Here is a 13518-nt window from a genome sequence, read left to right on the forward strand (position 1 = left end):
ATACTTTTTTTTGCTTACCTGATATTTAATCACATTTCATATAACACAAGTCTACACCTGTTAAATGCCATAAATATGTGTGGTACCAGGAAGAGTTAATGTGTTATATTTATGTCATATGATCATGATAAAGGGTAACGGGAATATGTGGCAATGTGAATATTAATGATATATACTAGGGTGAACAGGGACAATATATTTTTTTGCTGACCAAAACTATATAATGCCAATGAAATATCAATTACAGAAAAGTAGTAGAAAGTACATTCTGCCTTCCCAGAGAGCATGCGGATGTGGGCCACTTAAGACAATGATACGGCACTGCTGGCCACCTTTTGGCCTGTACAAAATGAAGTGGCCCAGATTTAAAATAGAAAAAATGGGCCAAATGTATCAAATCACACTTGAGCCGAATAGTGCCAACAAAATGTGGGCTAACTTTGGCAAAAATGAGGCAGAATCGACAAAGGCGGTAAACCAGGTAAATTAAAACACTTTTCACAAAGATATGGCACAGTAAGCACTGGCTAATGTGACTGTAAGACTCAAGTGGCCCACAAATATTTCCCAAATAATTAATAACAGCATTGGCCACTTTTGTCAAATATACTGCATGGTCAGCATCGGCAAATCAGTGTGTAAGCCTAACTTGTCCCACATTTGACATGGCAAATATGCCCCATATATTGATTGAACAGATGAGGGCCAATTCTGGTTTGGATGTAGCACTTGACACTGACTAACTGAAATGGAAGTTTGAAATTGTAAATATGGACTAATAAATTTGGCTACTTTTAGTACGATCATAGGATGCAACACAGTTAACTGATGCAGGCTGATCTGGATATGAGTCTTAAAAAAGCTACATACACAGCAATACATTTTTTTGAAACATGCTTTTAAATTGAAGTTTTTTGTTTTTTTCATGTGTACTGTGCAGCATAAAAATAGAAGTGCAATATAATGATAGGTCTTATGGTCATGGCCGTAGCCAGTCTTCGGAAATTAGTGAGATCCGGGGTGGGGGGTTGTTAAAGAATTGTATATAATAACCCCTACAAATACAACTCATTATATACACTACACACTTGTAGATGTTTGTGAAAGACTTTTTCTCTGTTTTGGAGGGATGCTATTTCTTGCATCAAAATTTGTTAATACTGTACTACTGTATAGTTAGGAGTAGATAATTGTATCAGTTGTTCATTACTCATGCAACAATCAGGCCTGCAGCCAGCTATGAGGTCACTGAGGTCCAGACCTCTGTAAATTTGTCGTTTTCATATCTAAAATTAGTTTTCTGAATGACTAATTTGCTGTTTAAAACTACTCATATGAATGTCTGCATGCCATGTATAGTTTAGACAGTTTGCAAGAATGTTTAGCGTCTGCGGTATGAAAATGATGCAGAGTGAAGGAGTCTTGAGAGAGTTATGAGTTGAGGGCGCAGATGCAACATTCGGGTTGCCAGATCCAGCTATTATATGCTTGTTTTGGACTTTTCCAAATAATTTGACACTTTATAAAGTTCATCAAGTGGGAAGTTGGGGTTTATGGTCAGCGATATTGTAAGGCTCCTCCCACTACGGCAAGCCTAGCGGTCCAGCTGAAGGTTTCTTGCGTGTCGAGTTTTTACGGCCCTTCTGTAAAAATTACTTTGAAATATTAAAATTTAGTTTCCAAACAAAAATCTGACTCCATTAATAATTTAGTCTGACCCCAATTATGAATAATTTGTTAATCCTGGTTTGTATTCTATAATTTGCTGATCACGGCCAATTGTCTGTATAATAATTTAGACATTTGAATATTCTGGAAATCCCGTAGTCTCAATATTTCTTTCTTTAGGGACTGGTGCCGCTTTCGATTTACACCCCGGCCGTGGCGAATTCGTCGACAGTTTCTGACTTACTCAGAGGATGCAGAGCGATTATCATATCTTAAAGTGGGCCGCGCCTGCGTGCTCTCAACAGAAAGTATATATTTCCCCCATAATCGCGAGAGCTACATCGTGTTAAGCCAGTGACAGCTCAACATCCGGAGCCCTAGTGATGTCCCCATGGCTCATCAGTCGGTACTTCCGGCGTGGGCTGCCCTGGCGCAGTCTTGAGGAAAGCACCCTACACAATAACCTACTAGAAAATCATTTCCAAGAAGTCCAGAATAAGTCAAAGTTCACATTTATTTATGCCAGGCATATTTAAAAATAGCAATGGAAGCTCAATCAAAAGTACGTTCAATTAATAAAAAGAAATACAACCTTTATAGGAAAACATCACATTTTAGTTACATTACTGATCAGCATAGAATTCAAAACCGAGAAAATAAAAATACTAACAAAGAGTCAGCATACCTGGCAGATAGAGAGACACACGACAATCGTGCGGGAAGTTCTGGTTACAGATGCTTCCCTGAATGTGTCGCTAATCCTCTTTAAGTACCCAGATCAGAACATTACAATCATAAATTTAGCGTAATAAAACTTCACAGGACCTTTTGCTGAAGCCTAAAGTTGGGGGTGTGAAGACAGCATGTGGTACAGACCTCTTCAGCAACACCACCCATATCAGGAGAACAGAGTTTTCCTTAAGTTTCAGATCTTTATTTCTGGTCTGTTCAACTGGTATGGGACTGAGATATTATTTCCAACCGCACTGAGACTATAAAATTGATATCAAACATGAGAGGTTTCTGATTGTGCATTCGGAATATATATGTGATTGTTTTGTATGAGTGTGATAGCTTAGATCCTTGGCCTCTTCTCTGTAGTGACCTGCCCCCTGTTGCTAGAGGAAAGGATGGGCCAGGTGGTTGATAAGCAAATGGTCTTTCCTCCTGAGCCTTCCTGGATCTTCCTGTCTGATAAGAGTTTATTATTTTACGATCTCGCACTGGCATTGCGAGAGTTCCTGTGTATGTGACTTCACGGGAGGATCATCGGCTCCTACAATATCTTTATCTTATCTTATTTGCAAAGATTTGAAATAATATCTAGTGATCCACCAATGTATTGGCTATTCAATGTATCAACATTGTCAAAAACAGTAGTTTTTAACACTAGTACACACATCTAGAACAAGTAGGTTACAAAATGAAATAAAATAGCCTACAGAAACACTAGCCATGAAAAAGTCTTTGCTATTTCATTTAGTTTACTAGTAGTAGTAAATGTTCACAGTCATGCTAAAAAAACATTCATAAGAGCACTAGACTAGCACTAGATCGATGATAAAGTTATCATCTATATAGCAATGACTATTAATGAAAACTGTAACAGTAAGTTTTTGTTGCATGATTAATAAACAACTGATGAAATGGTCCACCCCCTATTAAAATATTAACAAATTTTGATGTAATACATATGGTAAAATTTTACAGTGTCTATCCCTCCAAAACAGAGAAAACATCTTTTACAAACATGTACATGCCTGTATCTTTTAAAGTATATAATGAGTTGTATTTGTAGGGGTTCTTATAGCACAATTCTTAACCCCACCCCGAACCTCGCTAATTTTCAAACCCTGGCTACAGCCATGCAGAGAACAAGGAACTGAAACAAGAGCAGACATACAGCAGCAAATGCCTTAGGAACAACAAGAAGCATTTCAGAGCCAAGTTAATGCATTGGAAATCACAGGTGTAGTCAATTTTGTTTCAGTGATCACAGGTTTTCGACCATCTGTGCCACATATAATAAAGAACAACTGGAGCAGACAAATAGAAGGTGGAAGCAATGAAAACCTCCCCATGTTTAAACTCAATCTGGATTAAACAAGGCAGAACAGTGATGGATTCTGCAGAAGAAAGACATTTGAAAAAAACATCACAGCATGATCAACTACATTCTGGGAGTGCAGTGGAAAGACGACTTCCGGTTTGTGCTAATAGATGAAGGGAAGCAGAAATCTCAGGCTGAAAGTCAAACATCAGAGATCACAGCATATCAAATTAATCACATGGATGGTTTCCGGGTCCCATATTCTCTGACCATTGTGGACACACCAGGCTTTGGTGATACCAGAGGAATTTCACATGACCAGAAAATCACAAAACAGATTCATGAGTTCTTTTCTGCCCATGGAGGGATCGACCGCATTGATGCTGTGTGTTTTGTAGTACAGGCTTCACTTGCCCGTCTAACACACACACAGAAATACATCTTTGACGCCATTCTTTCCATATTTGGGAAGGACATTGCTGAAAACATCCTTGTGCTGGTCACCTTTGCAGATGGGAAAAGACCTCCTGTTCTCGAGGCCATCAAAGTGTCTGAGGTGCCCTGTTCTACCAATGAGTCTGGAGAGCCTCTTCACTTCAAGTTCAACAACTCTGCTCTGTTTGCTTCCAATTATACATCTGCAGATGATGAGGAGTTTGACTGTGAAAACTTTGACCAAATGTTCTGGAAGTTGGGTTTTTCCAGCATGAAGAAATCCTTCAGATCCCTTAAGACGATGAAAACCCAGAGCTTGTCTCTCACACAGGAGGTCTTAAAAGAGCGGCAGCAGCTAGAAGTGCTTGTGCAGGGTCTCCAGGCCCAAATCAATGCTGGTCTGACAAAACTGGATGAAATCAAGAAGACAAGAGCTGTTTTGGAGCAGCACAAGGCTGAAATGGAGGCAAACAAGGATTTTGAATATGAATTAGAAGTAATTGTCCCAAAACAGATTGAAAACAACACTGGCTACTACTTAACCAACTGCCAACAATGTCACTTCACATGTTATGATAAATGTGTTTATGGAAATGACAGTGATAAATATAAGTGTATAGTTTTTAAAGATGGCAAGTGTACGGTCTGTCCTGGAAAGTGTGCCTGGGATGTGCACTTTAATCAGAAATACAAATGGGATTATGTCACAGAAAAGAGAAAGGAAACTTATCAGGAATTAAAAAAGCGATATGAGGCTGCGCATGGACAGGTCATGTTAAAAGAAAAGATCCTTAAAGAGCTTGAAAATGAGTTTCAGTTTTTACAGGAAATTGTGACCAAACTAACAGAGAGATCCCAAAAGTCCTTGGAGCGGCTGCAGGAAATTGCCCTCAAACCCAATCCTCTGTCCAACCCTGACTACATTGATCTGATGATTGAGTCTGAGAAACAAGAGGCTAAGCCTGGATTTCAAGATTGCATTCAGTCTTTAAGGGAAGTCAGGAAGAAGGCAGAGATCATCAGTAAGGTTTCCACAGGAGGAGTGCTTCCAGATGATTGGGATTATTACAAACCTGAAACAAAGAAAAAATGAAGGATCTTATTAGAAATACATGGAAAATAGAATGAAATGAAATGCATTATATATATATATATATATATATATATATATTAGAGATGCACCGATTGCAAATTTCTAGGCCGATTCCGATTTACAGTAAGTGTGACCTGCCGATTCCAATTTTTGACGATTCCGATTTTTTTTTTTTAAAGAACTGTAATGAAAGTCCATTTCAAACTTTAGATTTTTTTTTTTTGTTGTTGTTTTTAATTATTATACATGTGAGGAATGAAAGATTGGATGCCACAGACGATTTTGCGGAGTAGGTGGTGGAATTTTCACAAAGAAAACCGTATAATTTAATAAACACGAATATCTCATTGTAATCAAAAAGTTGATTGATTGACATGAATACAGCGATCTGTCATGCCACATTAGAGAGCTTGAAAAACACATTATTGCAAGACGCATTGTTTGTATTTTGCTATAACTGACAGATTTTGAAAGCTGAGACTGTTTTATAGTAAAAGTATCAAAAGCACAAAGCTTATTGCTATTATTGGGTGGCTGGTGCACTACAAATAGGCCTACTGAATCAGGGCTAGAAATTAACTTTTTTACTTGGTAGCACTGGTGCTCCCAACCTCAAAAAGTTAGGAGCACCAAAAAAAATTTAGAAGCACCAAATGAATATTAAGGTTGTATTAAATACAACTACATAGCCTATAGCCTACAGTCTAGATATGTTATGTAGACTAATTTGCGCACATTGGGGAGTCGCTCTCTAAACGTGGGGTAAAATTGCTTTTGAATGCGCGCGCGTTTTACTTTCGGTTTCGTTTTAACGATGGCGCTAAACTCTCGGCGGCGCTGAGCGTCCATTCTACAATACAAGACATTAATTTAACAAAACAATTTAACAGTGGTGTTCGACTATGGAGAACGGCTGGTCATCAAGGGCCATGAATTCCATAATTTTCCTCGTAATTGCTTTGGTCTTCTCACTGCTCATCCCAATAAAGGATAGTACAGGCTGCTGACTTGTGGCTGACGAGCTTTGGCTTGGACTCGGCGCGCTAGCTTTAGCCACTTTCCCCTTTTCAAACTGGGCATATTCAGCTAAATTATAGTGTTTTAAGTGTCTTATTAGGTTTGTTGTTCCTAACGTTTTCGAGCTTGTTCCCCCACGATGTATTTTTGCTTTACAAACGTTACAAACTGCGATCTTTGTGTCATCTCCACTCACAGAAAAGAACTTCCACACCAACGACATGTTAACACCACACTGTGAGTGTGCGCGTAGCTGTGACGTAATTGCCTGCGCCGCCGCTGGCAATAAAAGGATCGGCGTGAGCCTGACCGGCCGGTCACCGATCTGGGTCGATCATACGAAAAATCGGCCGATTCCGATCACTAGCGGGTCAATCGGTGCATCTCTAATATATATATATATATATATATATATACACCTGTTTTTTTTAAAACAATTAGTACGTTGTTGAGCCTTTTTTTTGCCCAATGCAGCATCATTTCATCCTGGGAATGACAAATATAAGTTCTGCACAGTAGCCAGAAGGATTTTAAGCTATTCTCCTCTTGCAAAAAAAAAAAAAAAAAAAAAAAAAAAAAAAAGTGGCCAGGTCACTACGTGATGCTGGCGTAGGAAAACGTTTCCTAACTCGCTCTTATCAGCAAAATTGGGATAACTACCTTTCCAGAATCAGAATTGCTGGTCTAGTGTGCGTTAATAGATGCTTCAACTGTGATAAAGAAATAGGTTCATCTCATCTAAAATTTCTGTACAAACAGAATTAAAATAATTTAAATGCCCATCAATACTAAGGTCTGGAAAGGAAAACCCTAAATCATGATTAAATTATGTGATCGGAAAATTACTGGAGGGGAATGAGATCATTTAAATGTTAAGGCACTGTACTTAATTACAACTTTTTAAACTGATTATCTCTAATTTAGAATTTATCTATAATCTATATATAATCTTATCTATAACTATACCTATCAACTATAACTTATGATTTTGTTGTAAAATGTTCTATATGCATTTTTGGCACTTTAACCCGTTTCAGAGTTTTTGAAAAGTGCAAGTTTTTGTGTCCATGTAAACTACAAAGACACAAATTTGTGAAAAAATGATCATGTAATGCACATGCATATTACATATTTATACTATACAAGTTATCTGTTAAAAAAAAAAATAATAATAATAATAATAATAATAATTTAATTTAATTTAATTTAATTTGATTTAATTAAATCAAATTCAAAAAAAAAAAAAAAAAAAAAAAAAAAAAAAAAACTTCCATGTGCACAAGTGTGTTGTGTTTATTTCCAAAGTGACATTGTCAACTGTTGTCCTGGCTGCATAATAAAGGATTTTTAGTCATTTTTGTGTATTTATGTAAACAGGGGTCATTTTGACAGCATTGCCATCTGTTTTTAGTACATCGTTGTTATGTGAATACACCATAAAAAGTTAAAACTAATTTATGTTATACTAAATGAACTGAATATGTTATGTATCACAAATGATCAGATTGTTTCAAAATGCTGTTTTAGGATGATGCAGTTTTACTTTGACTGAAGTAAAGTCTGCATGGACAGATAAAAACATGAAAGTATCATTAACTAAATGTTAACCTTGTGCATTGCCAATAAATACATTTTAATCATGACAACTCTGAAAATAGTTTTAGCATGTTAATGGGAGTTATTAAAAGATCACTGATCACAAGATCACAGGCTGATCTGAGAAATTCTGATGTAAAGATGAGAAAGAGTTAGAAGTCTTTGAAGGAGCTCTAAGTTTGTGTCAGGCTGTGGCCTCGTCTTTCCAATCATCAAAGATCTTCTGCATCAAACTGGTCGTCTCTCAGTGCAATTTAAGATCAACTGAAGCCTGAACTGCATCAGGACTCTTTCATCAGGCAAGAAGTGCAAGTATCACCTACTCGCAAGGTGTTAGAACAAAGAAAATTATTCTTTTGATCTGCTGATTTGCTGAATGTCAAATGCTGTCAGATTTCATGTTTCTATTCTTTACTCTGCTTCAGCTTTAACCTTTAGAAACTCTGTAATAGCTTTAAGTGCAGTTAATAAAGTACTGTTTGTATCACACTGAGGTTCATTGTTTTGCTCATAATCATGCTGATCACAGCTACTGAAAGTGGTATTGGATGAGTATTATCTGTGGCCAAAAAAAAACAAAAAAAAACAACAAAAAACAGTATGGATAATTTGAAAGGAAATTTCATCTTATAAGTAATTAAGTATCTGTTTGAATCAGCCAAACTTTATTCCAGGCAATATCAGAAACAAAAACATTTCAATAAACTGTTACATTTGGAATTGACACAAATTCATTAAGAAATAACAACTACATTGATTTATTAGAAGAAGTGGCTAAAAAACAATGTTTCCTCACCCCTAAAACAGCAGGATATAAAGAAGATAAAACAGAAGAAAACTGTCTAATAACTCTAGATCGTATGGCATCAAAAACAATAGTAAATTCTTCAGGGGCAATGAGAACATAAAAAAATGTCGTATTTTAACGTTTCATTTTTTTTTTTTTTTTTTTTTTTTTTTTTCTTGTTTTTACAAAAAAGAGGTAAAGCAGATATCTTTAATTGGAATGTTATTTCTTGTAGACTGTTTGCATTTTTAAATTGAAAGTAGTTCACATTTAGACAAATTTTAAAAAAAGACCAGAAACTTTATTAAAGTGCTGATTGCGACAGGGACACAAGAAGCATTTCTTAAGAAAAGAGTAGGGTCATCTGCTAATTGGCTGATCTTTATTTCCCTTTCCACAATGAGAATCCCTTTCAAGGCACTTTTATTAATATGATATGAGAAAATTTGGACGACAAGAAGAAAATCACGTGAGAGACGCCATTCTTCACAAAATAAAGCATACTCTACTGTGTCAAATACCTTGTTTAAGTCTAAAAAAAAAGATAAAACTTTCCTCTGATATCAAATCAGAATAGTCAAGAATTTCTACAATCAATCTGATATTATTAGAAATATGCCTATTTTTAATAAAGCCAAACTGAGATTCATCAATTAAATAGCTCATAATTTTCTGCAATATTTGGCCAAAAAAAAAAAAAAGATACTTATTTATTTATTTTTTAAAAACAATGTTAAGTAAACAGTTTGGACACCAGTTTTCAATAAGAAGTAGATCCTTTTTAGCTTTTGGGATCAGAATAATCACACCTTGTGTCAAACTGATTCAGAGAATGGTCTTATAACTCTGTGGTATGGTATTACAATGCTGTAATACCATTGTCCCCTAGAGATTTGTTGACTATAAAGATGAGATGATTTATGGAATTAACAATTTCCTCAAGAGAGACAGGCTCATCACATCTGCCTCTACAGTGATCAGGTCAACTATTGAGTCTAAAACTGAGAATGTGTTCATCAAGCCTAGAGGTATATAAAAATTATAGCAATAATTAGAAATTGTTATGGGTCATCGGTAATGAAACATCAGCACTGAGTTTAGACATGCTATTATTGTCTAACCTGAAGAAGTATGCACCTTCAGCTTTATATTTGTAAATTGTATCAAGCTGATTTAGTTAATTGCAAAGCAAAACAGTTTAATCATTTGAAAGCTAATAAGCACCTCTTCATCTGCTTTACTTTACTAAACTGCATAATGACATCATACAGGTGGAAATGTTAAAACAAGACTAAGCCACTGAGTTTTGTGCAGTCAGTGAAACCTGTAATGGTGCAGCATAGAGTGGTTTATTGTTTTTGAAAAATGACAACAGTGCAATGGACAGTTCCATGATCAACAATCCAACAAGATCAATAAGTACATTTATTATTGATATATTAGCAATAAACAATTATTTCACAAAGCTCTTGAGTGACCATATGTTTAGGGGTAGAACAGGGTAGAAATATTTCCATTTAAAAAACAGGGTAGAAAATCTCCATTTATTTCTAAATTGTGTGTTTGATGTAAAAAAAAATTTAATGATTATAGGTAGACATAAGATTATAAAAAATGCAATTCATGATTCCTTTAAAGAGACAGTGACTTGTTTGTGGTCAAAATGAACATGGAATGTAATAATTTCACTATAAAAGCATATATAGTCTATTGTGTTACAGTCACAATATGGAAAGGAAAGGAAAGGAAAGGAAAGGAAAGGAAAGGAAAGGAAAGGAAAGGAAAGGAAAGGATGTGACATGTGGCCAACTATGGTGACCCATACTCGGAATTTGTGCTCTGCATTTAACCCATCCAAGTGCACACACACAGTAGTGAGAAGTGATCAAACACGCACGCACACACACACCTTGAACACACACCCAGAGCAGTGGGCAGCCACATTGCTATCACTGTGGCGCCCGGGGAGCAGTTGGGGGGTTGGTGCCTTGCTCAAGGGACTCACCTCAGTCGTGGTATCGAGGGTGGAGAGAGCGCTGGTTATTCACCCGCAACCTTTCGATTACAAGCCCGACTCCCTAACTATTAGGCCACGGCTGCCCCAATATGACACTAACACTGTCAGTATGTTTACATGCACTAGTTTTTGTCAATCTAAATGAATCCAATAACATTTCAGATTCTGAAAGTTCTGTTTATAAACTGTGATCTGATACACATATTCATTTACGTGTGCATTATGTGCATTCTGAACTAAACGTCAGCACACATGTCGTGCTTCTGCTGATCTGCTCAGAAAGTCATAACGATAATGTCAAAAAAGCTACGCGAGTAACAAGCTTTCTTATTAGATGTGTCATCAAGTCAAATTCAGTTATAAAGAGCTTTTAGTAAACATTCAGTCTCATCCACTGACCAGTTTGTAAGAGATGAGAACATCTGCACACTTGTAAGGTGTAAATGGTATGCAAACATCATTACAGATCAGGTTCAAGCATTTATGCCTAACTTTTTCCTGTTGATCTGATTATTTCAGGTCTTCACCCCCTTCGAATCTGATCAAAATTTAGTTCAGAACAAGCTCAGTCCAGAGTTTACATGAATGTGTTTTCAGTTCAACTGAGCCATCAATACGATTATAAACTGATTCTTTTGGTGCATATGTGTAAATCAAAAACAAAAGGCAGAAGTTGCAAACAACAAAAAAGTATGTTAAAATGACTTAAAGCATGCTAAACCGATTTCCACTGCTGCCACTCACTCACGCCTCCACCGCGGAACGGACAGAGCTCCCCTGTCACAGAAGAGTAGCCTAGTTTTCATCTATATAAATGCAAAAATGATAAAAATAGTTTAAACTGAGTATATTTACAACTGCAATATTTCTGTTTCTACACTGCTTTAATTACCCCCCTTGATGAGAATTGGTTGCCGGAGGTTTCTGTGCTGCACAGAACAATCATATTCTGCTTTTTCTTCCTCCTTGATCTCCACACTCTTCCTCATCTGGTAGGATCCATCATGGTTTGGTCGAACTCCTGTGGATTCAATCTCATCATCAGGCAGATGTTTCTGATTTTTCATAATGGTCAACTGCACATCTTTGGGGAAGAAGCCAGTGGCCATACAGGTGAGTTTCATCTTGGATCTGTCATCACTGGTCTTCTTTCCAAACAGATGAACATCTGGAAGAGCTGAAATCACAGGAATCAGTTTATCAGTCAGTTCTGTCAGCTACAGATCACCAAACATATACAGTTACTCACAGCTGTTTCTGAGATCCTCGTCTGCATATTCTCTGAATTTGTTGAGCCAGTCCAAACACTCTTTCTCCAGGTATCCTTTGGTGTACTGGTTTAGGATCGGCACATTATCCCATTTCCTCTTAGTTGGAAGAGCTGCATCAACTGTGGCGACCCACTGAGACTCCTTAATATCAAAAAACATCAAGTCCTCTCCATCAAAGCCGTACTCGCTAATGCCTTTGGAAAACTTCACTTCATCTCCGTCCTGCTCAACTTCACAACCGTGTCTCCACTGAAGAACATGAAGATCTGAAATGGAGATGTTTGTGAGATGACACCAGTAATAAAATATGAATAATTTTATGATTATATGTATTTGCAGGTTAAACTGTAAGAATATTCCTCGCCTGATTCATTGTGTCCCATGCGTTTCATTAGAATGTCGATATTCACATTAAACCACTGTTCTTTGCTCTTTCTCGACTGGGTGCCTTTTTCCCAGTAATCCTCCTGCATTTTCTCCTTTATCCAGTTCTGTTTGGGAATCTTCCTCTGATCTTTGCTGTTGTAATAGTCGATCTGTCTGTCGTCTAGCAGACCCATAGCACTAAACTGATAGATGCCCGGCAGATCGACAGGTTTGGACAAACCGGTGTAAATGTAATACAGGGAGTGTTTCTCTGCAATAAAGATATTCACTGTAGTGTAAATGTGATAAAATGGGTACGTTTCTGTAGAAGAAAGCAGTTAAAACAAGCACCTTGAAGCGTATAAAACTGAAATGAAAACATTTCAGCCACAGATAGATCGGAACATACTAAATCTGTTATAATAATCTCAAAATCTCAAATGTGAAAGTATGAACAGGATCAGACGAGATCCTACTGGAAAACCAAACTTGATTTCAGTCCAACCCAGTTTCAGTTTCCAACCCTTTAACCCAGTTTATGTAAAACTACCCAAAATGGGTTGATTTTAAAAGAGTAGAAACTGGATGCTATTTTAGTCAAAACTCCAAGTCTAAACCCAATCCTAAAAAACATACATTTATATTTAATATACACTGTTAGCATGCATTTCTTATCAAATTTTATACGAAGCCGTTTTAAATCAAGCACAAACGTGTAATTTTTTTTTAGTTCTCTCATAAACGCAGTGAAAGTTTAGCATTTACCTGCTTGAAGTGAAGGCAAAGCCCCATAAAGAAGAAAAACACAGAGCAGAGCAAAGATCTTCATCGTGACACTCGTGACTGAAAGCCTTTAAGTGTTTTTATCTCGCTGAATACAAAAAAATGGCAACAACAGAAAACTAGTCGCAGAAAAATAGCGGATCGCGTTTTAACCAATAAGAAAACCGACCGATGACGTCATCCGCATCTGGGCAGATATAGATTAATAAAACACATTTTTATTTTGTTCAGTGAATAGTTGACATATTTACAATTAACGATTCCACAGATGTATAGTTTGTTAGATGTTGTTATGTAGGCTAACGTTTGGGTAGTGGAAATAATTTAAAGATTAGCAGAGGTTTAATTAAAAGAAAAAAACAAACGCTGTTCTAAAGCATAGTATTTAAATATATATATATATAAAAAATAAAGAGTTAAGGTCAGTGAGTTGCC

At 36.6% G+C, this 13518-nt stretch overlaps 1 protein-coding gene across 1 annotated transcript; it reads right to left on the reverse strand.

Moving 5' to 3' along the window:
- Positions 1–11529: 11529 nt before the first annotated feature.
- LOC127161505 (H-2 class I histocompatibility antigen, Q10 alpha chain) lies at positions 11530–13230 on the reverse strand. Its single transcript, XM_051104257.1, has 4 exons — positions 13066–13230; positions 12299–12571; positions 11913–12200; positions 11530–11840 (listed from the first exon to the last, which is right to left on the reverse strand). The coding sequence occupies exons 1-4, from the start codon at positions 13127–13129 to the stop codon at positions 11548–11550; spliced, it is 918 nt and encodes a 305-aa protein (XP_050960214.1). The 5' UTR covers positions 13130–13230; the 3' UTR covers positions 11530–11547.
- Positions 13231–13518: the final 288 nt, after the last annotated feature.

Source organism: Labeo rohita, chromosome 3, assembly GCF_022985175.1.
Source record: "Labeo rohita strain BAU-BD-2019 chromosome 3, IGBB_LRoh.1.0, whole genome shotgun sequence".
Lineage (NCBI taxonomy): Eukaryota > Metazoa > Chordata > Actinopteri > Cypriniformes > Cyprinidae > Labeo > Labeo rohita.